Source organism: Saccopteryx leptura, chromosome 5, assembly GCF_036850995.1.
Source record: "Saccopteryx leptura isolate mSacLep1 chromosome 5, mSacLep1_pri_phased_curated, whole genome shotgun sequence".
Taxonomy (NCBI): Eukaryota; Metazoa; Chordata; class Mammalia; order Chiroptera; family Emballonuridae; genus Saccopteryx; species Saccopteryx leptura.
In genome coordinates, this window is record NC_089507.1 from 9,718,480 (window position 1) to 9,744,756 (window position 26,277).

The 26,277-nt window shown below is 46.9% G+C and overlaps 1 protein-coding gene across 1 annotated transcript in view; it reads right to left on the minus strand.

Moving 5' to 3' along the window:
- The window catches only part of TAPT1 (transmembrane anterior posterior transformation 1), a 64,409-nt gene that overhangs the window by 5,154 nt on the left and 32,978 nt on the right, over positions 1–26,277 (minus strand). The window contains exons 4-12 of the mRNA XM_066384495.1: positions 18,742–18,904; positions 17,327–17,462; positions 15,885–15,982; positions 15,634–15,703; positions 14,064–14,144; positions 11,794–11,903; positions 10,967–11,026; positions 10,520–10,588; positions 5,082–5,158 (exon numbers count right to left, since the gene is read on the minus strand). Of these exons, the coding sequence (XP_066240592.1) occupies positions 5,082–5,158; positions 10,520–10,588; positions 10,967–11,026; positions 11,794–11,903; positions 14,064–14,144; positions 15,634–15,703; positions 15,885–15,982; positions 17,327–17,462; positions 18,742–18,904 (864 nt within the window). The remainder of the gene's footprint in view (positions 1–5,081; positions 5,159–10,519; positions 10,589–10,966; positions 11,027–11,793; positions 11,904–14,063; positions 14,145–15,633; positions 15,704–15,884; positions 15,983–17,326; positions 17,463–18,741; positions 18,905–26,277) is intronic.

Consider the following 26,277-nt stretch of genomic DNA (forward strand, 5'->3'; position numbering starts at 1 on the left):
TATACCTCCACACTCCAGTGCTAATCACTGCGACATTCCTGCACTGCCTTTCAGCTGACCTGCTACGTGTGTATTCTGGTTTGTACATCTCGCTGCTCAGAATGAAGTCTCTCAGGAACATGGGAGGGTGGAGCTTGGAGTCAGAGCCTAGACCCTGGGGCCAGGGTCTGAGGTCACACCCTGACCGCGCTGTGTAGCTGTGTGGCTGTGTGGCTGTGTGGCTGTGTGGCTGTGTAGCTGTGTGGGCCTGAGTTTCTTAGACAGTCAATCCACACGGATGATTGTGGTTAGGGGCTCAGAATTGTGCATGGCACACAGAAATGTCACCTGATCTTGTCACTTTACTATCAACACTATTATTTTACATAAAACACATGATGACTGTTTTTCCCTATCAGTTAGTGTTCCTCAGTGACACTACTTTAATGGGCTGCACTGAGTAAGTCACCATGTAACAGAACCCACTCAAAGCCCTTAGGTTCTGGATATTTTAATTATTTTGAATATTTTTCTTCTATTAAAAAGTTTCTGATTAAAAAAAAACTTATATTAATCTGTATTTCCTTAAAACAAATTCCCAGATAGCTATAATTACAGAAGTCAGATTTTGAGACCAAAGGTACATAACATTTCAGTTATTTAATACAAATCAGGCAAAAATTCTGAAAAAACTTGACATTGAAATCCCCTCCCACAGGGAGCCCTTAAATGACACAGCCCCAGGGCCTCCGGCCAGTCCTCCACTGCGTGGCTGTCGGGGTGAAACCCTGGCAGTAATGGGGGCTATAGGTCGGGGTGGGCGGCCGTGTGAGGAGGGGCCTGGCAGGAGCTCACAGCAAGAAGCAAACAGACCTCCGTCCCCTGGGCGTCCAGGGGCCAGGCGGGAGGAACACACACACAGGCCCACGGCCCAGGGTCCTCCTGCGGGCACACACCTCCCGCTTCACCCGCCCCTCTTCCTTCTCTTCTCCCCAGCGAGCCTCACTGCTACCTTCCCCGGCTCCCTCGGACTGCCTAGCCCTAGGGGGTGTCAATAGGATTTCAAACTTACTAGATCCAACCAGAACTCTGATTCCAGCCTAACCCAAAAGCCAACAAAGCAGAGCCAGCCTCAAGCACATCCGCCACAGGCTTCCCCATCGCAGCGCTGACTGCTTGGGCTCCAAACTCTAAGGACCCATGCGTCCCTCATTCCCTCACGCCACACAGCCAACCAATTCACTCGCCAGCCCCATGCAGCTCCTTTCAAAACAGACCCCTCGCTGACACATTCTCACCACTGCAGTGCCAGCGTGGTCACCTGCCCGCGACCTGGCCTGACTGCCCCTCCTCTCACCGGAGCAGCCAGAGTGGCGCTGGCAAGAAGCCAAGGGGACCCAGCCTTCTGCTCAGCCTCCGGGCCTCTCTCTGCCTAGGAGCTGCGCCGGGTCCCTGCACTGCTCCGGCCTGTCTGTCCCCCGCTGCCCTTGCATAGCTGGCTCTGACTCGGCCCACTCCGCAGCTCACAGAGCGGCCTCCTGCTGCTCTCTCCAGGACAGCCTCCACGGTCACCCTCCGCTCTCTCCGGGACAGCCTCCACGGTCACCCTCTGCTCTCTCCAGGACAGCCCCCGCGGTCACCGTCCGCTCTCTCCAGGACAGCCTCCGCGGTCACCCTCCGCTCTCTCCGGGACAGCCTCCACGGTCACCCTCTGCTCTCTCCAGGACAGCCCCCGCGGTCACTCTCCGCTCTCTCCAGGACAGCCTCCGCGGTCACTGTCCGCTCTCTCCAGGACAGCCTCCGCGGTCACCGTCCGCTCTCTCCAGGACAGCCTCCGTGGTCACCCTCCGCTCTCTCCAGGACAGCCCCCGCGGTCACTCTCCGCTCTCTCCAGGACAGCCTCCGCGGTCACTCTCCGCTCTCTCCAGGACAGCCTCCGCTCTCTCCAGGACAGCCTCCGCGGTCACCGTCCGCTCTCTCCAGGACAGCCTCCGCGGTCACCGTCCGCTCTCTCCAGGACAGCCTCCGTGGTCACCCTCCGCTCTCTCCAGGACAGCCTCCGTGGTCACCCTCCGCTCTGTCCTGCCCTCCGCTCTCTCCAGGACAGCCTCCACGGTCACCCTCCACTCTCTCCGGGACAGCCTCCGTGGTCACTGTCCGCTCTCTCCAGGACAGCCTCCACGGTCACCCTCCGCTCTGTCCTGCCCTCCGCTCTCTCCAGGACAGCCTCCACGGTCACCCTCCACTCTCTCCGGGACAGCCTCCGTGGTCACTGTCCGCTCTCTCCAGGACAGCCTCCGTGGTCACCCTCCGCTCTGTCCTGCCCTCCGCTCTCTCCAGGACAGCCTCCACGGTCACCCTCCACTCTGTCCAGGACAGCCTCCGCGGTCACCCTCTGCTTTGTCAAGGACACACTCTGTGGTCACTCTCTGCTCTCTCTAGGACAGCCTCCATGGTCACCCTCTGCTTTGTCAAGGACACACTCTGCGGTCACTCTCCGCTCTCTCCAGGACAGCCACCGCGGTCACCCTCCGCTCTGTCCAGGACAGCCTCTGCGGTCACTCTCTGCTCTCTCCAGGACAGCCACCATGGTCACCCTCCACTCTGTCCAGGACAGCCTCTGCGGTCACTCTCTGCTCTCTCCAGGACAGCCACCATGGTCACCCTCCACTCTGTCCAGGACAGCCTCTGCGGTCACTCTCTGTTCTCTCCAGGACAGCCACTGTGGTCACTTTCCATCCCTGTCCCCTGACACAACCAAGGCTCTTCTTCCTGATGCTGTTACCAACTGTCACTTTAGAGGGCTCTTTCTGATTGCTGCCTATTTTTCTGCTGGAGTTCGGTGACACGAAGGCAGGTTCTTGCATTGTTCTGGGCGGGTCCCCAGACCAGTGCTGGGAGCAGGAGCGGCCCCAGCACTGAGCGCGGCTCCCTGAGGACAGCGGTGAGAGCAGGGGCCCCCAGCCTGGCCCCGGGAAAGGGGCTGGACGTGGGGGGAGCGGGGAACGTCTAGCATTCCATGTCAGGAGGCCCAACCGGTTCCGACTGGGGTTCTGCGGGTTTGCTGGGGTTAAGGAGTAAGGGGGGCTTCGCAGACAGATGGCTTTGGAAAGTCTCTGAAGGAAAAGAGGGTAGTGGGTGTGACCCTGACCCAGGGTGATCAGAGTAAGTCAATAGGACAGAACAGCTGGGCAGATGTGACTGCCGGACACCAGAGGGGTAGAGGGGGTGAGACATTGGGGGACAGGTGACACGGGGTGGGGGTGGCGCGGGTGGCTGTGGGAGCTAAGTAACGGGAAGTAAAGCACGTCTATTTTGGGGAGCTCAACACAGGTTTTCCGATGCAGCGTGTACACGCTCTACGTCCTGTTCTGTTTACGTCAAAACAACAACACTAGAATGAAAGCCTGTTAAACAAAGACGGGCAACCACAGCAGCCCCGCTCGGCGGGCAGGGCACAGCGCCCAGGACTCTGCAGGCAGCGTGAGGATGTGTATCCGAAGGGAAGGCTCTCAGCTTTTTCAGTGTCAAAAACCTGCGGCGTTACCTGAACACGGCAAGCAGCAACGTGTCCGTTCAGCCGACAACGGTAGCGGTCTGTCATCGGATCAGAACATACCTCGCTTTGTGTCGCTGAACTGAGCCACCCGGCCTGACAACGGGAGTGCTGGGAAGCAGTTCTCGACTCCTGAGCTTGGCGGTGAGACAACGACAAGGGACCGTTCCTGTGCCCCTGCTGTGGGCCAGGCGCCAGGCAGCGAGGACGTGGGAAACACGCTCAGATGGGAAACTAGGAAGAGCAGAGGTTGCTGGGCAGCAGACCTCCGCCCGGGGCAGGATTCTGGGAGGATCTATGGGGAAGTCTTCACTGTCTCGTTTCCTCTCCCCACGTATCTCCTCTCACAGACTCAGTTCTGACCGTCTCACAAGCTCAGTTCTGACCGTCTCACAAACTCAGTTCTGACCGTCTCACAAACTCAGTTCTGGCCGTCTCACAGACTCAGTTCTGACCGTCTCACAAGCTCAGTTCTGACCGTCTCACAGACCCAGTTCTGACCGTCTCACAGACCCAGTTCTGACCGTCTCACAAGCTCAGTTCTGACCGTCTCACAAGCTCAGTTCTGACCGTCTCACAGACCCAGTTCTGGCTGTCTCACAGACCCAGTTCTGACCGTCTCACAGACCCAGTTCTGACCGTCTCACAGACCCAGTTCTGACCGTCTCACAGACCCAGTTCTGACCGTCTCACAGACTCAGTTCTGACCGTCTCACAGACCCAGTTCTGGCCGTCTCACAGACTCAGTTCTGACCGTCTCACAAACCCAGTTCTGACCGTCTCACAGACTCAGTTCTGACCGTCTCACAGACTCAGTTCTGACCGTCTCACAAGCTCAGTTCTGATCGTCTCACGGGCCGATGCTCGGAGCGCAGCCCCTTGGGCCCTGCTGAAGCCAGTGTGTGTGTGGGGGGTGTCCCTTCTCTCCTCACCAAGTGAAGCTAACGCTAGGACGGGCCACATGACCACAAATTCACATCCTGAGAAAACTGACAACAGCCGGAACATCACTTTATATCGTTACTTCCTACCACGTCTCCTCCCTGACCGAGTGTACGCTGCGCAAGACCAACAACTTTGCAGATAACGAATCAGCCAGTCCCAGGCAGGGAAACGTCCTTTCTGTACCTGTTTGAGTCCCACGACACCGCCCTGAGCACACTAAATCATTCCTGCTGCAGACACAGGAGAAACTGAAAGAGGTTTTTGAACATAGAGAAATGTCTGAATGCAATGGCAGATTTTATTTTATATAAGAAAATATGGGTAAAACTTAACTCCTAAGCAAAAAGAGTTTTAAGTAAAAGATTTCATTAAAGGTTAAAATAAAATCTAAAGTGCTATTAAGACTGTTAGCAAATGGCAGCGTATTTAGTTGAAGCAGAGTGGCAGTGAGTCAGACACAGCTGGAGGTACTAGGTGCTACGGGAGCCCCGGCCCAGTTAGCATGGGTGTGGCAGGACTTGATTGCTAGTGACTTCCATTACACCTTGCATTTATACTTTACTGCATAGTCAAAAACAAATTCAAGAATGGTTCATCTTACCCAAAATAGAAGAGTATGACACAGGCATAAGACAGGATTCCTTGCACTTTAATTGAGCTTGTTACAACTCTGATGAGCTAGCCAGAAACAAACCACAAAAACGACAAAGACACACAAACAGAACAAACAACCACAGAGTTATTCGTTAATATTTAAATGAAGAGTTATCTGTGCTGATTTTAACAATCTACACACCCGTGGCCTCTGTTTGAAGCCCAGCAGGCAGTTCTAGACCTGCTCATTCATACCAAACCGGCAGTCTGTGAAGCCCTTTGTGGTAGATTAGAGTGGATCAGGCAAATCTCTGATGCCCATGGCTGAGGCTACGTTCGGCCGCTGACTCTGAAGTCAGACACTATACCTAGCTCATTAGTGACACATCTGCTCGGCCTAATAGATTCAAATCTGATTTTTAAAATGAAAAATTATTTTGGAAAATACAAATGAATTCATCATGCTACATGTATCCCTGCCAGAGCTTGAACCATTTAGTGGATATTTCCATTATTCTTGTTTTCTTTTGTCCTTTGTTCTTTGACCCTTTGTAAGAACACTTCCCCTCCCCCCACCGCCACCCCAGTGACTGGCAGGGATCAGAGAGAAGAATGAACCTTAAGAGATATGGACAGCTTAAAAGAATTATATACTATTACAAAATCAATTATGTAAAGATCGAATGATTTGTCTCTTTTGGACAGTTGTGTTTAAGCACCTATTTCCTTTTTTATTTATTTAAACCCAGGACCCGGCAGCCTGCTGAAGGAGTCCAGGCGCCCTGTCACTGGAAATCATTTTTAGCTTTGGCTTAATCAAGTGCCCATATACAGGCCCTCTCCACTTTTCAGGTCACACCGCTTTGCTTTCACCAAAGACCTACACTGGTAGCTGTTTTCCTAACTGAAAACAAACCCAAAGGCCACTTTTGAAACTGCCCTCAGTGGCTGACTGCAGGGAGCGGTTGCAGACGCGGCTCAGCCCCGAGCAGGGAGTGGACGCAAGCTCCTTCCCAGGGAAGCACATTCAGCATCTCGGCCTCAGGCCACCGAGGCTGTGAGCGTCTGCACTTTAGGTCCATTTATGTTGTCAGTAAGATGTGTCCTCAGGTATCAGAGAAGCCCAAGAAGCTTGGAAAGGTGTCTACATTAAGCGTTAAACTGGACGTAACTAAGCATTTTGATCACGGTGAACAAAATGAAGACATAGACATTAATGTCAACTGCTTCTTCGATTTATGCCATTTTGGCTCCTGAGAGGTTCCACAGACACGCTCTCTGTTCAGATGGCGGGGGAAGCTGCATTAGAGTCTAGGGGGACTGCTACACGGAAATGGAAAATCAGGGAAAATAATTGACCTTATTACCTCATTATCATCAAGTAAGAGTTTTTTAGGGTGTCTTAAATAAACATCATAAGGTACACTGTAAACAATATTTAATATATATAAAAACCATCTGGAGGAAGTGAGGGGATGGACTGGCCTGTGTTCCATCAGGTTTCCTATCAGAAACTGATAGTGAGCCCTCATCCCTTCCTCTGAGGGGAACGACTGGGCAAACACTTGTGATGGAAATGACTGTGGCTCCAGGACTTCATCTGTTAATATGAAAGGGTTGCCAAGGATCCTATTCAAGCTTAAATGACTTCATTTTTATCTAGTATGTTATTAGGTAACTTTAAGATACATACACCTAAAACTTCATTTCTATAAGACCCTAATCCTGATGTCTTTCACTTTGAAGGAGGGCAATCTGAATTTATTTTAAGATCTATGGTGGCATGTTGGAGTGAGCGTGGCCTCTCTTGGGCCTTAAGTAAAGACCTGATTCCCGAGGCCTCGGTCTATTCCTCGGCGCCCCTAACTGTCCGCCAGAGCCACGGTGTCGCTCTGGAGATCGGGAGGAAGGCACTGTGGGAAAACACCGCTAGGTCGCTCCTGATCCCCTGAGGAAAGGCTGGCCTTCCAGAAGCGTTCTGTAATTATTTACTAGGCTTAAATCTTGTGGTATAACAACCATAAAAACTCATTAAAAGACCAAAAAAAAACCAAACCCAAAAAACAAAAAACATTTAAATACTAAATTAAAAATCCATACTAATCATGAATAGAGTTTTCTGGCAAATAAGTGACTTAGATAGTTATTATTTAGCAGGCAGGGCCACATTCAAATACAATCATCTAAGCAACCCTTTAAAACAGGGGTCGGGAACCTATGGCTCGCGAGCCAGATGTGGCTCTTTTGATGGCTACATCTGGCTTGCAGAAAAATCTTTAATAAAAAAAATAATAACGTTAAAAATATAAAACATTCTCATGTATTACAATCCATTCATTTCCTACCGCTCATGTTCATGGTTGCGGGTGTCTGGAGCCAATCACAGCTGTCCTCCGGGACAACACCAAATTTTTACTGGATAATGCGTAACGTACACAGGTCGTTGTATGGCTCTCACGGAACTACATTTTAAAATATGTGGCGTTCATGGCTCTCTCAGCCAAAAAGGCTCCCGACCCCTGCTTTAAAACAAGACCAGCCAGGCTATCCAGGGTTATCCTTCCATTGTCTGTGTGTTTCTAGTTTTAGAAAACAAATTTAGAAAAATTAATATTCTATTTTACCAACCTCTGAGATGTTTAACAAATAATTATTTTACTCTTTAAAACCCTTCTTTTTTCCAAAATTCTATGAGTTCCTTTTCCCAAGCAAAACAAAGTTGTATTAAAAAAATTAGGATCTGGTTATCTGGAGAGCTGTGCTGAAATGTAAATAACAAATAACATCAAGTCTATTAATCGTCGACCCTCTACAGAGTCAGGAGGCTGGTCTAAGATCAGATGCAGCTGGTGGGACCTGCAGCTCTGCCCACCTCTCGGGTGGCTCTGTGAGACTCTGCATTACTTCAGAATGCCAGACGACCTCTGGCAAAATAACAAGAAAAAAGAAAAGAGAAAAAGGCCAGGTTTGTTTTGATGTGAGAACAGGTAGCCAATAAGAAGTATAATCAAATACCATGCAGCCAGCCAAGCTTCTAATAATGAACATCATTGGAGCCCGATGCGGCCAGTAACAATTTACAAGGCTGTGTGTTCTGAGCAAGTCATTAAGATATAGACTTGATGGCATTTTTTAGTTGACTTGACTTAGTAAATTTTACTGCTATTACTGAAAAAAATATTTAATTCCTAAATATAAGAGTAGAAATTTTCATTGTAAAAACTTTGGAAAATGAATACAGCATAATTCTTCATTTGAGCATATCATAATTGAACCTACTTCATCTGTTTCCAACTTTTTACTATAAATGCCACTGTAATATATAACTTCATCTATAAATCATCATGTGCCTTTTACAACTATTTCCTTGGAATAAATTCCTAGAACTGGAATTACTCCATAAAACTGTCAAACTCCCCGTTAGAAATGCTGGATCGACCTACACTTCTACCAGCACGTGCTGCAGTGGCCGTGCCCACACCTACCACTGGATCAACCTACACTCCTACCAGCACGTGCTGCAGTGGCCATGCCCGCACCTACCACTGGATCGACCTACACTCCTGCCAGCACGTGCTGCAGTGGCCGTGCCCGCACCTACCACTGGATCAACCTACACTCCTGCCAGCACGTGCTCCAGTGGCCGTGCCCGCACCTACCACTGGATCAACCTACACTCCTACCAGCACGTGCTGCAGTGGCCGTGCCCGCACCTACCACTGGATCAACCTACACTCCTGCCAGCACGTGCTCCAGTGGCCGTGCCCGCACCTACCACTGGATCAACCTACACTCCTGCCAGCACGTGCTGCAGTGGCCGTGCCCGCACCTACCACTGGATCAACCTACACTCCTACCAGCACGTGCTGCAGTGGCCGTGCCCACACCTACCACTGGATCAACCTACACTCCTACCAGCACGTGCTGCAGTGGCCGTGCCCGCACCTACCACTGGATCAACCTACACTCCTACCAGCACGTGCTGCAGTGGCCGTGCCCGCACCTACCACTGGATCGACCTACACTCCTACCAGCACGTGCTGCAGTGGCCGTGCCCGCACCTACCACTGGATCGACCTACACTCCTACCAGCACGTGCTCCAGTGGCCGTGCCCGCACCTACCACTGGATCAACCTACACTCCTGCCAGCACGTGCTGCAGTGGCCGTGCCCGCACCTACCACTGGATCAACCTACACTCCTGCCAGCACGTGCTCCAGTGGCCGTGCCCGCACCTACCACTGGATCAACCTACACTCCTACCAGCACGTGCTGCAGTGGCCGTGCCCACACCTACCACTGGATCAACCTACACTCCTGCCAGCACGTGCTCCAGTGGCCGTGCCCATACCTACCACTGGATCAACCTACACTCCTGCCAGCACGTGCTGCAGTGGCCGTGCCCGCACCTACCACTGGATCAACCTACACTCCTACCAGCACGTGCTGCAGTGGCCGTGCCCGCACCTACCACTGGATCAACCTACACTCCTACCAGCACGTGCTGCAGTGGCCGTGCCCGCACCTACCACTGGATCAACCTACACTCCTGCCAGCACGTGCTGCAGTGGCCGTGCCCGCACCTACCACTGGATCAACCTACACTCCTACCAGCACGTGCTGCAGTGGCCGTGCCCACACCTACCACTGGATCAACCTACACTCCTACCAGCACGTGCTGCAGTGGCCGTGCCCACACCTACCACTGGATCAACCTACACTCCTGCCAGCACGTGCTGCAGTGGCCGTGCCCGCACCTACCACTGGATCAACCTACACTCCTGCCAGCACGTGCTGCAGTGGCCGTGCCCGCACCTACCACTGGATCAACCTACACTCCTACCAGCACGTGCTGCAGTGGCCGTGCCCGCACCTACCACTGGATCAACCTACACTCCTACCAGCACGTGCTGCAGTGGCCGTGCCCGCACCTACCACTGGATCAACCTACACTCCTACCAGCACGTGCTGCAGTGGCCGTGCCCGCACCTACCACTGGATCAACCTACACTCCTACCAGCACGTGCTGCAGTGGCCGTGCCCGCACCTACCACTGGATCAACCTACACTCCTGCCAGCACGTGCTGCAGTGGCCGTGCCCGCACCTACCACTGGATCGACCTACACTCCTACCAGCACGTGCTGCAGTGGCCGTGCCCGCACCTACCACCAGCTATGTCCATTAAAAAGAAAAAAAATCTCTGCCAAATGAACAAGCAAAAAAGAGTATTCTCATTGTTAGGCCATTAAGCAAAAACAGTTACTTAATATCCCTTATCTATAGGATGGCTCAAATACAAAAGGGTAAAATAATTTCCTTCCAAGTCATTTACCTTTCATTTTTATATCAAGTCCTTTTAAAACAAACTTACTGATAATCCCCTTATTAACATTCTCTAATGCGGAGCACTGCATCATTTAGAACAAGAAGAGAGTCGGACTTACTAAGACAGCGAGTGGGAGAGGGATGAAGCCCATCCTCCGCGCCACGGAGTCGCTGTAGTCGGTGTACGCCTGCGCAGAGAGGGAGAAGCTCATGGTTTAAACCGCCCTGTAAAGGCCTATTCACTCGTCGTCCACGTACTTTCTAAACAGGTGAGGGTATGAGGAAGAGCACCTACACCTGTTATATAATTTCCAAACTGATGTGGAAATGGAAATGTTCATAAGAAGTTTTAAATACAAAGTTGCCTAACTGTTAGAAAGCTGCAAAAGTCACACCCTATTTATGTTAAGTATTAGTATTATTTTTATTAATTTGTAAAAACTCAGTGTCAGGAACAGGAATAAGTAGGGAGTTGAAGTTGATGAAATTTTCTCTTAACTAGTGTTTTGTGCTAAATTAAACCACCGGCAATTAATTTCAGATTATGTCTTTGATATGATGCTCACATTTTTCTGTCGGCTGCTAACAAGGTCAAAAGCAAGGCTGGCTCTATATTCACTGTAGACCTAAAGACAAATAAGAATGCAACGTGAAGTGATAGTACAAATATATTACATGAAAGGCTTGTACTTTGTAGACGAAAACGTTTAACAGTTAACTAGAAAAACAGTCCTAATAGCCAAGCATACACCTGGGTAGTGTTTCTCTACTTATTTTCCTATAACAAGAGTAAAACAGCCTCCATTCCCCCAACTGTTGTGTTCATAGGCCTTTTAAAGGTTTTTCTTCAAAGAGAAATAAACACTCAGTGATTATAATCTTGAGAGTTTAGAATTTTGAGAATAGTGGCTATTTAATCAGTATAATATACATAATAATTTGGAAATTTTAAATTAAATAAACAGTTAAAAATTATTATTTTATATCTAATAATAATGATGCCTTCTTAGAAAAACAGATGCTGAGCAAGATATAAAATCAAGCTCTGACAGAATATTGTTTCAAATAGAAACAATGTGATTTTTAAAAATTTAAGTAAATAATGAGAATATTGACGGTTTATAATGGTTCTGAGTTAGTGACACTCTGATCTCAACTAGTCAATCTATATCTCCACCCAAAAGTGTGGTACCAGAGTTAATACTGAAATATTATACTTACTTTATGTAGTGCAATAATTTTTAGAAATTTAGAATTATAATTCTAACTTTAAAGTAGTGGTACTCTTCTATTATCTTCATAAATGCAGTAAACCTAAACTTGTTATTCTATAACTTTATGATATTGAGCAGAAGTCAACATCAAACACTAAATTGCTAATGAAAATACATACATCTGCAGTAATGTCATTGAACTTGGTGATAAAGGCGTGTTTTACAATATCCACAGCAATTTCTGATGCAACCACCATACAGACATCTGGAAATAACACCCAGAGATGATCTATAAAGTATAGGGGGGAAAAAAGACAATTAAATTACTTAATATAAGTAGAACCAACATTATCATAGGCTACCACAGAAATCTGAAATTCACAGGGCAAAACTGTAATGTTTTCAATAAATGATAAGAGAACTCACATTCAATAATCATCAACTGGGTCATATTTTATCAAGTTAAAGGACAACTCATCTAACAGGTATGTATTCTGTACTTTCTCTGTGGCAGGCACTACTGAGGGGAGGGTGACCCCTGGGGGGAAGGCTGAGTAAGCAACTCACTGTAAACTCGTCCCTCCCGAGCTGCCTCAGGGAGACACACAGAGCTAGTAGGGACATGTGCTGAAATCAACTGAGCAAGTTCCCCCTTTCATCACTGTGACTTACAGATTTAGCTCATTCATTTATTTCACTGTCATAAAGACTTAATTTGTCAAATTTGCTCACCTTTACATTTATTAACATGTCAATTTAGTACCAAGTACCTATTAAAAACCACAGATAAACTCTGAGAGCATAAGAAAGGCTGTAAGAATGGGAGCACGCAGAAAGCAAGCTGGAGGCGCTGACAGGACCTGGGCCGGGCGGGCCCTGGGCAGCCGGAGGGACAGAGGGCTCCCCTACGCAGCTGGCACCCTGGGCAGCCGGCGGGGCAGAGGGCTCCACTACGCAGCTGGCACCCTGGGCAGCCGGAGGGGCAGAGGGCTCCACTACGCAGCTGGCACCCTGGGCAGCCGGAGGGACAGAGGGCTCCCCTACGCAGCTGGCACCCTGGGCAGCCGGAGGGACAGAGGGCTCCCCTACGCAGCTGGCAGCAGTGCAAAGCAGCTCCACAAGTCTGACCTCATGCTGAGCTTGTGGGAATCAGGGGACCCGATTTTATGGTTTGTAAAAGAAAATAACTTCTAGACATATATTGCCAAGATCACAGATCTTATTCTATATTTGTTTCTGATTTTTCATAGGTACTTGAAAACTAGCCACAAATCAAAATAAATGAACAAGAAGTTATTAAATGCCTATGCATGCTGGTCTGCAAGTAATAAAAATGCAAAACATGATCTCGTTTCTTAAGAGCAAAGTTGTGCGAGAATGCCCGACACTAGAAACTGCAGTTACTGGAGACCCGAGCCCGGGGTCACGTCCCGCAAGCTCTCTGCAGCCCGCCCAGGCGGTTACTGGAGACCCGAGCCCGGGGCCACGTCCCGCAAGCTCTCTGCAGCCCGCCCAGGCGGTTACTGGAGACTCCCGAGCCCGGGGCCACGTCCCGCAAGCTCTCTGCAGCCCGCCCAGGCGGTTACTGGAGACCCCGAGCCCGGGGTCACGTCCCGCAAGCTCTCTGCAGCCCGCCCAGGCGGTTACTGGAGACCCCGAGCCCGGGGCCACGTCCCGCAAGCTCTCTGCAGCCCGCCCAGGCGGTTACTGGAGACCCCGAGCCCGGGGTCACGTCCCGCAAGCTCTCTGCAGCCCGCCCAGGCGGTTACTGGAGACCCCGAGCCCGGGGTCACGTCCCGCAAGCTCTCTGCAGCCCTCCCCGCCTGGGCGGTCATTCCTGCCTCCTCTCCGGGCCTGGGAACCCTAACAGATGCCACTTTTTACACGAGCCACATGCCATCCACGCAGTGACGTCTGCCAACTGAACTGATGGTGAAAATTCGTGGGATCCTGACACTTGTCAGCCTCAACATAAGTAACAATTTATGGCTTTACATTATATTTCCTTAATTTGTCGTTATTCCAAATGCTAAGTGACAGTGAATAAGACAGATGTTAGAAAAGAGCACAAGTTCCTCTCTAGTGAACCCCTACAACGTGTAAAATCGGACTGCATTTAGTAACCACAGCATACTACAGGGCAGAACAGTAGAGAGGAAGCCACACAGGAGAGGGAGCCACAGCGCTCGGGGTGGGGAGGGGGCGCTCGGCCACGGAGAACACAGCTCCGGAGCCGCCGTGCGCGCTGGGACGCGATGGGCCAGAGGCTACCACGCACGCTACGGACTCCCACCACACCACACCCCCTCTACTGAGACGGGCAGCGCTCACACCCACGGAGGGGCAGCTACAGTGCTTTAAAGTGCACGCGATACCCATTTATTCCACGCAAAGGATGATTCTGGGTTCGAGAGTAAAATTATAAGCCACTGTATTTGTCAGAAGTTACCTGGATTCCAAGAAAACTGTTCCATGTTTCTTAGACACACTATAAGCAAAAGCACGTAATTTGTGAATCTCTCTTTAATATCTGAAAAAAAGTTAACATGTAAATTTATAGTGCATATAAATAACATAATACAGTGTATATATAAAATCATTTTCTTTTAGTCAAAACGTGGAGTTATTATACTATGTATAAGTGTCTGTAAAATAAATACCCTATTTTATGTAGAGAATGCTGCTACACTGGTAAGCCATCTACTTCTTTCATCAACATAATTCTAGCATGGAAATTCCAGTTTTCTGCAAATTTCAAAAAATATTCAAACCATCAATCTGCTCAGATTGAGTCAGATTCCCCCCAGTGATCTTCGGGGACATACGACTGTCTTCATTTTACAGCAGAAGGACAAACTGAAGCAGAGAGTAGAATACCAGACTGGTGTGCATACCGTGCGCAGGCACTAGCCTGGCCAGTCCCTGAGCTGACGGAGTATTAGAATTACAAAAGCAGTTCGTAAGCTATATGTAGAACTGGGGGGAGTGGGGGAGGGACAATAGCAAATTGTTTCATAGTATTTATGATAAGTTACCAAGTAGTCTCATCTTAGTCTGAATGAGTTTAATAAAACAAATAACTAAATCCTGCGGAAACTTAGTTTACACATTTCACTTCTAAAGCTATTTCCTGAGTGTAGTCTAAGGTACTAGGTAGTCAAGGAAGACCAGGAGATAACCCTGTGCCTGCAGCCGTGTGAAACACCCCCGTGTGTGTCTCCCCAGTGCGGGGGGCGCACTGCTTACACAGTAGTGCCCTCGAAGCCTGTGTGTCTCCCCAGTGGGGGCGCACTGCTTACACAGTAGTGCCCCTCGAAGCCTGTGCGCGCCCCACTGCCTTTCCCCAGGGGGCCGGCGTCCCTGCAATTCTGGGCTCACCCTGCCGTTCAGCTGTGGGCCCTGCGTCCCCTGCATTTCAGTTTCACCTTGAAGTCTTTCCTCCTCGCATTGTCTTGCCTTCTCTTTTCTTATTTCCACTCTTCCCTGTTCCTCCACAGCAAGTGACCTGGACTTTCCTTCTATAGCTAGCCCTTGGGCTCTGGCAGTGAGCTGGCATTTGCATGTGTGTGTTCCCTACACCCCTAAACTCCTTCCCGTCAGCAGCAGCACCTTCCTGTCCGGGGAGCTGAACTCTTGGCCCTTACGTGTGAGGGGCTAAGCTGTCATCCTTCTGCTCCCAGTAGCTTAGTGACTTCGGCAAAATCAGATTACTTCTCGTTTTAGTTTTCATGTCTACAGAATGGAATAGTATCATCTTCTATAAAGAAATTCCTGGATTCATGAGAAGTTTCTGAAAGTATAGTAAGGTGCTATATAAAGGTTACAATTTTGTACTATCTTAAACATCCTGAGATGGCAATAGTCAAAATAATAAACAGACTCAGTAAAGATGTTGAGAGACTAGAGAAAGCACAGCTTAAGTCAAAGACACAACAGCCCACAGGAAACGCCGTGGAGTTTGAGAAGGAACCGCACAGAAATACTGTGTAAAGCTGCGAGCAGGAGTGAGTGGTACCTACCACTATTTGACATTTGAAAAAGATTGTTCTTTTCAAACTTCTTGAAAACACTTCCTTTAATTTCAACAAACTGAAATAATAAAAAGAGATATTACGCTTATCATTGTAACAGTTTCAAAAATAGACATAGTACATATAAAACTTCCTGACGAATACATAACATTTAGAAAAAAATAATTTATCCCATCTAGAATATTGCTGCTAAAGTGCCCATTTAATCAAAAGTGTAGAATAAAAAGTCGTATACTTACATTATTAGACATCATGATAGTAAGCAGTGACTTGTTGTGTGAGTTAAAAGCTACGTTGAGAGTTGTTGCCTGAACCATTATAAGAATTGCATGCAAAACTAGCAGTAAGTGACGTCAAGGAAAAAACCTAAGTCTGTTTTCATATTATATTAACAGATAATACTATACAAATTTCAAAGTGGATAATGAGGAGGAAAAGATGATTGCTTTCTAAATCAAGGCTTACATAAGAATTTTATTCTTTGTAATCTTTCTCTAAGCTGATCCACACTGGCCAGGACTAAGGCGTGTGCCGCCCGTACGAAACAAACAAAGGCAGAAACACAGCTCCATGCACCCATTCACAGTCCTGGAACACGGCCGTCCTGTTCCTTCTGCTTCTCTGGCACTTGGCACAATGCTTGGGAAACAGGTCCTTTAAAAAGTTTGTTAAATAAGTGGAGTAAATTATAATAAATGCTGAAAGAAGACACTTAACACTATACACTCTGAATGATCATAATTTGCATTCTAAAGTAGAAGAAAACACAAAGGAGAGGTCTGGAAGTGGTTTTCCTCTCTGGTTCTTCAGGGGACGGGGAACACGAGACAATAGGAATGATCTGACAATTAAGATGCTTCTCCATGTGATATTTTTGAAGACATTACAAGTTGCAGAATTATATTCGTATTACACCTGAAACCATTTATTTCAGTTAGAACAGTAACCTTGGCTGCACTGCACTGGGAACAAGCTCTTACTCCACAGAACCCCTCCCAGTCAGTCCCTGACTTTCCGAGCAGGCGTCCGCTTCTTTCAGGTCTGTTTCAGAGAGAGCATGAAGGAATCACAAGACACGTGCCTGTGAACGAGCTCGGAGCGCGTGGGACTCCAGTGTACGTATGCTCATGCATGTAAATACATTTGAACAGGCACACATACACTGCTTATATATAATAAAGCCTTTACTCTTCAAGGAAGAAAAAAACCCTTAAGATGGAGATATAAGGAAAGAGTAAAACCTCCACAATCCCCCCCAATCAATTCTAAATTTTACTTCTAGATAAACTGCATACATTTTAAGTCCAGGTTATCACAAAGAAATCATAGGTTTAAAGATAACTTTAAAAAAAATTCCAACTAAGTATGAAAAAGTTTACACAGATCTGTGAAGTACGTATAATACTTTTCAGTCAAAAACCCTTCCACATAATCAGTTTACACTGAGAACAGACTGTTTTTTTAGCAGTTTAAAGCAACATGTATACATGTGGCTCTTTAAATTAATTTATGACTATTTTACTAATTTCTCAAAAGCAAGCAGACAGTTCACATTAATGTTCAGCAGACACACACACATACACATACACACACCCCTTTAAATCAAAGAAACAGCTAACCAAACAACATAATGTAGAATCCACACTGACTGTTGGAATTTCTGATACATCTAAAAGGATACAGACATAGAGAACAGCCATGAAAAAGTGAGGAATCACCCCAATGTGGGCTCTTTTTCTTTCTTTCGGCTCTGTTGCCGTCCAATAGAGAGCATCTAATATATCTTGACCGAATGAGGAAAATAGACGATCTGCTACCTAAAGGGAAAAAAATTATTAAAAAGGGGCTTCTTAATATTCCACTTAAACATGTTACTAAAATTCAGAAGCAACTCACATAGGAGAGATCTGCATTTGTACAAAAACAGAGCCCTGAAATCCCACTGGGAGGGGCGCTCCCAAAGGGCAGGCCCCTCTCCACTCAGACACACAGCGCATCCTCAGAACCGCCCTTCCTTGAAGGAGACCCTGTCTAATTAGCTACGTTTTAACCAAAGTCTTACAACATGCTGGCAAAAATAAAAGGGAGAGGACACGTCAAAATCTCAGTTCCTCTGGTTTTAACTCTAACTTCAAACTCAGGATTCCAACTTAAATCATCTAGGACAAATATATCACTTGACCCATTCTATTCGTACCTAATATTAGTAAACAATGGTGGCTGCAATTTGCTTGAGGTTTATTCTATAGAATATGCAGATTTACTTCCTAAAGACATTTTCAGGTACTGGTCTCCATGAATATAGTATAAGAAATGAAATAAAGTACATACATATTTATTATATGTTACATTTTTAAATAAAATATGTATTTCCGATGGCTTTAGGCGACCCCTGTGTTTTGGTCGTTCAACCCCCGCCGGGGTCGCGACCCACAGGTTGAGAACTGCTGCTGTATGTGCTATACTTAAAATAAAAGTACATAAAATAAAGTACTTTTGCTTTATGTAACTATTTTTCTGCAAATGCAGATTTTCTCACGCTGACTGCTCTAAGTTTTAAGTGAGATGTGTTGCATTACAAATGTCAGTACGTAGAGATATTGGGAAACTTACGTTTACTGCTCTGTGTGAAAAACTCAAAGCATTAAAATCTAAATCCATTAGAGCAAGCATGTATGTATACTCCCAACATTTTCTTCATAATTACAGAAGTTGCAGCAGAAAGTAGATGTGGGTTTCCCAGGACTTCGCGAGACACCTCTCTCCCGTTCCACAGCTCACTGCACAGCAGGCAAGGGCTCAGCAGCATCCGCGGGCAGAGCTTCTTCCTCACTGAGAACACGAGGGGCCCGTCCGGACCTGCCCTGCTGCCCACGCATCCCCACACTGACAGCACAGGCACCTCTGGTCAGAGCGACAGCTCCTCCAGCCCCAGCCAGATCTAACAGGCCAGACCTGCAGTTTAGCAGGGTCCCCAGCGATGGGACGAGCCCTGAAGGCGGAAGCACCCTCACCGGAGCCGCAGGGAAGCGGTCGGCCCTGAGCCCCTGCGCAGTGGGGCCGGGCTGACCTGGTGGCAAACGGGCCCCTGCTCACCTCGAGCATGTTGTAGATGATGTAGAGCTTGATGACAGACTGCCCTCTGATCAGGTGGTACATCATGGAGTAGTCGACATAGTGCATCATAAAAAAGCAGATCACCAAAATGACACCCTTCAAAATGTCACACACCTGGGCCGGCTGCAGTAAACGTCGGTCCCTGCAACATAGGACGGGATAAAAATATGAGTTTTACTTTCTATGTTTTCGAAATAAAGACTCTTTACTGGATACAGACCGGCATACGATGGAAATGAGAATTAGGTTCGTCTTTTACACACTTCGGTCTAACAAGGCACGTTGTATTCTATATATAACTAATGACTAAACGGTGTGAATTTCTCTGCCCAAGTTCAAAATATGAGAGTTATACACCGGGATTACTACTGGAAGTGGGCACCTGTAATCAGGGAGCACAGAGGGCAGGCGTCTGTGGATAGAGCGCGTGAAGCGATGGATTTCCACGAGTATGGCACGAGCCTCTGACCCCATCGTGAAGCCCGACCGCCCGCGGCTGGCCCCTTGTACACACATGCGCATTCTGTGCACATCGTTCTGTGCTGGGTACTTTTTACTTAACAGATTCTCCACATCGGTTCATAAGGAACTCACATCTCTATGATAGGGTAATTCCATTGTGTGGCTGTACCATAAATTGTTTAACATATCACTGATAGATTTCCATGAGGCAATGTACATGTCATGCTTCATATGTGAAAGTATGTCTACAAGATAAATGCCTAAAATTGGCATTTCAAGGTCATGGTCAAGTGACACTTTCACAGGAGCAGCTGAGCTGCCCTCTGCAGGAGTCACAATTTAAACAACCAGAAAACAGGAGGAAGCCTGTGGCCCACGGGCATCAGCTCAGTGTCTGATCAACTCTGATCTTTGCCAATCCGCTGCTGACAAGTGGCATCTAGTGTAGTCCCCATGTTAATTTCTTTTACCGGCAGACCTCTTCCTAACGTATTTAATCTACTTACATTTTCTATGAATTCTCTCCTTATATCTTTTTCTTACTGGTTTGCAGAATAGCTTCTACATTACAGAAGTTAATGCTGTATGACAAGAGCTGGAAAGAGCTTTTCCCTAATTAATACGAACCAAAATCATTCCTCACTACTGAGGTTAGAGTATGAAGAGCTAAACCTAAATTGAGAATGGAAACATCTTACTAAGACACAGCAAAAGGTACACTAGAAAAGAAATTCACGACTTCCTTCACTGAATGTAAACTCCTGGGACAAGAGTGGGGAAGAAGCGTTTTCTAGGCCTACTGCCGGCTGACTCGAGGGAAGATGCTCTGTCCTCTGTTATGGCAGCTTTCAGGCATAATGTCATCGACAAAAGGCCCAAGCACTGTCCTTGGGAGCTGCCAAACCTCTTCATCTCCACCCATCCTGACAACATTCTAAAGCGTGAGCTCCCTTTCTGGCTGGGCCGTGATGTTCTGAGCTAGCTACTGATAATACTCAGTATTCCTTGGCTACCATTTCTCTGGAGTGCTTTCCTAACCCTCCTCCACATTCAGGTCAGGAGCTCTTTCCCTTCAAAATCCCTGTAGAGTTTAACAAGGACTCTGTGAGTCTCCTGCTGTTACCTGGAACACTGTTCTACGAGATAAGGCCGGTGCGTGCAACGCGACTCTGGGAGCGAGCGCGGTACAGAACCTTTCTCGTGTCCTGCGACGCACACTGCCTGTGCTTTCCAGTCAGGAGTGACTTTCGTCTGTTCGCAAAGAGAATATGGGGTGCTGCCAAAGTCCTGAAATGAGGGAAATGCTGGGAGGACTATGTCCAGGAAGGACTAGAAGAAGGTGGGAAAACACTGAGCCGAACCAATGAGCCTAAAGGGAGATCGGCTCAGAACTCATCTAAGTCAGACAACACTCTTGAGACAGACGAGACAGAGAAAGTGAAATTATTCTTAGCAGCTGAAGGTCTGGGTAAAATGTATCCAGGACAAAGCTGAGCAACCTCTGTCGCCATTTCTCTGTCCCCCTTTCTCCACTGCTGTTCCTCTCTCTTCCAGGCAGACTCTGGCCCTTTTCTCCCCAGGAAACCCAGACTGAACTGCATCTCCTATTTCCAAATACCTAGCGCAGAATGCAGATCTGTGCCAAGGGACTACTAAGGGATTAATTCCCTGCCCTCACCTCCAAAAGATTAAAAGTAGAAAAGTGGTTACATTTGCTGAGAGTTGGAGCTAAAATTTTTAAATTCAAACAATGAGAGGGGACATGTTGATCCCCCTGAGCTCCTGGCCTACGTGAACCACTTCTCCTCCGGCATGGCCTGGGACACGTGAGGCTTCTGCACACAGCACCCCCTGCTGGCTCCTCCGCGGAGGTGGAGCACAACTGGGCATGTGCTGAAAGTCACCAATCGCCAACAGTTCTGGACCTCTGCATTCAAGAGCCATACATCACACTTCATGCATTAAGAAAATGATAAAAACCAAAAGCAGAGTGGCATTCATGACTCTGCATTTATTACCAAAATGATTTTGTAACTAATTAAAGTAGAAACCTATACTCAGAGCTTCTGGTACTAGATTGGCAACTATTTAATTCAGTGGTCCCAGTCAAAGCGACCTTATTCAAGAGATAAAGGGCTACTTAACGCATATATTTAATCGTATTTCTTTATAAACATTTGCAGCAAAGGCCCAATGTGTTAGCTTATCCATGAAGAACTCTTATAGTTAACACAAGTCATTGCTGGAAATAAGAACTACCAAACATTGGAAATATGTATCCCAAAATAACACAATACCACACATTTTGAACCAAAATAATTAAAACTTACAAATTGAGCATGAACAACTTCAATGAGCTTCACCTTGCCTAGCATTAAACCACGTTATAAAATGAACAGAAAAGTTGCAGCAACACCTCTGCTACAATCCAGTGACTGCATGGCAGGTACCCTTCCAGGCACTTTGCACACATCCATCCAGTTTCACAATAACCCTCCGAGGAGGGACTGTCCCCGCCCGTTTTGAAGGAGAGTGCCGCAGCGGGGCAGCTGGGGTTCCGGGGCGGGGAGCAGTCAGGAGAGTGCCGCAGCGGCTGGGGTTCCGGGGCGGGAGCAGTCAGGAGAGTGCCGCAGCGGGGCGGCTGGGGTCCCGGGGCGGGGAGCAGTCAGGAGAGTGCCGCAGCGGCTGGGGTCCCGGGGCGGGGAGCAGTCAGGAGAGTGCCGCAGCGGGGCGGCCGGGGTCCCGGGGCGGGGAGCAGTCAGGAGAGGGCCGCAGCGGGGCGGCTGGGGTCCCGGGGCGGGGAGCAGGGTCTGAGCTCCGGAAGCCTGGCCCCCGCAGGCGTGCTCCTCACTGCCATCTGCCAGGCTGGGTCTCCCTTAGAAATCAACAACTCGGCACCTTTTCTCTCTCAGTGGGATTCATACTGTATAACCTACCACTACATGGCCACCTCATTTGGAAACTCTATTGTGCTAAAAAACAAATATATCCATCATTTTTGCTCTTTATTTCCAAAAAAAAGACAAAGGAGGACCACAGACGAAGGATCTGCTGAAAGTCTAGAGTAGTCGATTTTGGAGAGAGGATTCTGATTTTCCAAATAAGGCGTATTAGTCAAGTAAAACACAAAAGCAAAACTCTTAAGAAAAACGGGTCATGTACCTGTTAATGAAAAAGGATAGTTGTAAAAATAAAGCAAGTGTTCACAAGGTGGCATCTTAAGACATGTGTATGTCTCATAACATGTGTAGATCATAGCCTATCTGATTAAGAAAACGCCTAACCCCGAAACTGTTTGCCTCGTTTGTAACAACTTGACCCCGTCCCAGGATTTGTTCTCTTTTCGGCCAGGGTATTTTTAGATGACACTCTGATAAGCATTTCCAACTCTGTAAGAAGCTTATCCGCAGCCCTGCCAATCAACTGTAAATTGGCTTTTGAACAATACTTTCCGGCCAAAGTTCTTCTTTATAAATGCCTGTTAAAAAGTAGTTACTGGCAGCTCGTTTTGCAAATGCTGAAAACCCCGTGCAAGCACAGAAACAAGCAGAATAAGCTGTTGAACAGAGTGAAAACCCGCTAATCTAATTTACAGGTTGGCTGCGACTTATCGTAATCCAGATAATACTAAGCCAGATATTTAACAGAACTTAAACCTGTTTTAAATTTTCAGTTAAATCGCTCTTCAAGACATGAAATGTTTTACATTTCTACATTTTATCTTATACTCAAATATTTCCATTAGATTTGAACAATTACCAACTGAAGCGTCCCCGTTGTTTCGAAAGCTCCCAGATTTGTGGGAACAGAATATCGTAGACAAAGATGACCAAGGTAGGCTTCTTCCTCCTGTGTAGCAGAGGATAACATGCTGGCCAGTAAAAACTGGCATCAGACAGAAAGATCAGGAAGGAAGAGGAGGCAACACAATGAGCAAGAGAAATGGGATAACCCTGCCTAGTTCATTTTCAAGTCGGTGTCGAACTACACCAAGGTATCATCATCGTTATAAATTACTTTGTCCTGCCGGGTAACTCAGTTGGTTGGAACATAGTCCTGAAAGGCCAAGGCTGCGGGTTCGATTCCCAGTCAGGGCACATATAAGAACCAACCAATGACTGCATAAGAGGAACAACAAATCAATTTTTTTTCTCTCTCTCTCTCTCTAAAAAAAAAAATTAAAATATTTAGGCTGGAGCTTTCTTTATCTCTTTACACATTTTAAGCTATTTGTAGTATAATTTAACAAATAAAGAAATACGAATACTCATAAAATGAAAAATGTCAATTAAATGTAGTTCTCATTTGAAAGGTAAGGCCCTCTATAATTTTAAAGTTAAGTTGGAATAAAGTATTGAGATTAAGACATTTCCCTTAATTAGATAATTGAAAATATTAATTCTTAGTAAGTTTTCATGACATACAGTAGAATAATAACTACTAAATGCTTAAACTGAATGATTCAAGTTTCCCTTGGGCTTTAAAATAATTTCAAATATACTGCAAGAGAGTAACTGGCCTTACCCAGCCAGGCTGGGTGTCTGGAGTGATACACAGTAAGAACTGCTCACAGGGAAGAACTGGGCTCAGCTGACCGCTGTGGCCTGGGGATCAAGTGCCTGCCGTCAAGTCTGGCCCAGCAAGTGTCATTAAAGATCACTTTACCAAGAGACTTTCCTGGCGCGTGAGATCATGGGCAAATCCTGCAGACCGTGGACAAAGCTCCCAGCAAGCACGGACTGGGGACCTCGCATTTCAGAAGGGGTCTGTTCCCAGACAGTACGTTGCTGTGCTGGTTGGTTGGTTGGTTTGTTTTCTTATAACCAATATTGTACTGATGTCAATTTGGCCAAGAGAATAGAAGGAAAAATCAGGGTTTACTCACCACAAGGAGTCCCTGTGACAGCACATTCCATTCTATAAAGGAAGTGAAAGTGCTCCTCCCTTCGGTCTGATTTACGAGAGAGAAAGAAAGAGAGAAGGTTGTAATGTTGCTACGCTACAGAGAGCGCCAGGTGAGGAAACAAGGGACAACACCACCTGCTGGTACGGGGACTCTCTGATACAACAAACATAGTGCTCTCCACACGCCAGCCACACGGGTCAGCCCTGGTACGAGAAAATAACACTCACTTGTTTCCCCAGAAACAGTTATCAGGAGCTCTTCCTACAGGTGCTACAGGGGTGGCATTAAGCACTTAGGCCAAAATTAAGGCTTACGTCTAAAAGAGAAAAACCTGTTCATGTGTGTGCATGTGTGTAATTTCAGGTGGGGCCATCCTGAAGGAAGTGAGGCATACAGAGGAAACCCAATGGGTTAAGAAACTTTCAAGCATTTTAAATTCATATTTCTTCTGGGACATAAGGGCTTTCCTATAAGGTAAGTAAGTATTCAAGAGAAAAAGACACAATAGTCTCTTTAAAAAAGTTCAAGAAGCCTCAAATAAGTTATGACTAAAAACCAGAGTGAGATCGTCAGAAAATTTGCACATATTTATCTGCTCTAGAGTAAAAGAAAAATACTTTCGCATTTATTATCTAAACCTCCTCTACACTTTATTCCTGTCTAAAATGCTTTAAAAGTTTTCAGAAATAACTACCAGATCTTGGTACCAGATAGTAGTATTTTTCTCTATAACCAGCCTCAATTTTTAACTCAAATATGGCTCAGAATTCTAACACACAGAATGAAGTCACAAGTTTTAAGAGGAGAAAAGAGTCACAAAGATGCCAGGCAAATTAAAAATACTTACACAATTAATTATTCTTTATAAGTAAATTAGGAATAATTTATAAGTAAAACTGGAAAAATTAGGTTTGATACCTCATTTAGCATAACAAAATACTTTTATTCTTCCAAGAAATACAGATACCTCACAGAATGAATCAAGACTGAATTCTAATTTCCATATCTTCATCATTTAAAAAATTATCCTAACTCACAAAGTATCTGGAATGTTTTTCTAAAGAGATACCCTGTCTGAGAAAGAGAAAAAAATGCATAACCGAATCTGTTTTGAAAGAACGAGGTGTGTCTCTCTGTGTATTTGGTCTACCACAGTAAAATAGTCAGACGAGATGTGTTTCTCTGTGTATCTGGTCTACCACAGTAAAATAGTCGGGGGCAAAGATTTGTCATGATTGTTCCTTCATTGGGAACAGTTTTCAGTGCCACATTCTTGAGATTACTAAGGGGGCACGCAAACATTTTATGAAAGCAGTGAGTGCATCCTTTGCAGACAACACACCAAGTCAAGCTAGTAACCCTGCCAACCTCTTGAGATGAACAATGCAGTGAGCTGGCGAAACGCCCACCGGTGGAGCGATCGTGATGACGGCTGGGTTCCCACGAGGGGCTGCAGCGTTGCCCTGGCCCTTGGCGCCCTGGCCCTCAGCCTTTGTGAAAGGCAGAGAGGCCTCGTCTACTCACTCGGCTGTCACATGAGCAAAAACCCAAAACCCAAACCACGAAAACACAGCAAGCTTGCAGAAGATTTAGAAATACGTTCAAAGAATACAGCAAATTCTAACACAGAAAACCCAAGAGGCTGGCAGCTTTCAAAAGCCTCTCCCAAATGGGTACCAGATAAAACTGCCAGGAGAGGTGAGAACACTGGTGTCGAACATGAAGAGGCAGCGATGTGATTCCACCGCAGAGGTGACACCAAGACAGACTGCGCGCGGCTACAAAGAGGCGCTGTTCTCCTGTCAGCATCTGGATGACTGACAAATAGTCTTTTCCCCTTTCTGGGGAATCATTTCAAAGAACGCAGAGACTAGGAAGAGATTAGCTTTTTTTTTTTTTTTTTTTTTTTTTTAAACAGAAAGAAGACTGAAATAGAGAAGAGAAAAAGAAAATAGATAAAAGAATATAATCAACTTCTTTGCTGGTCCCTTTAATTTCTTCTCATCCCTTTGAAGAAAATAAAGTGAGACGAAGGAAAGAGCACTTTCTGCCGGCTGGACAGAGGGACTGGGGCACAGCTACAGGGGGACAGGGCAAGAGCCCTGCGGGTGCAGCTGGAGGAACGGGACAGGAGGGCGGAACTGGCT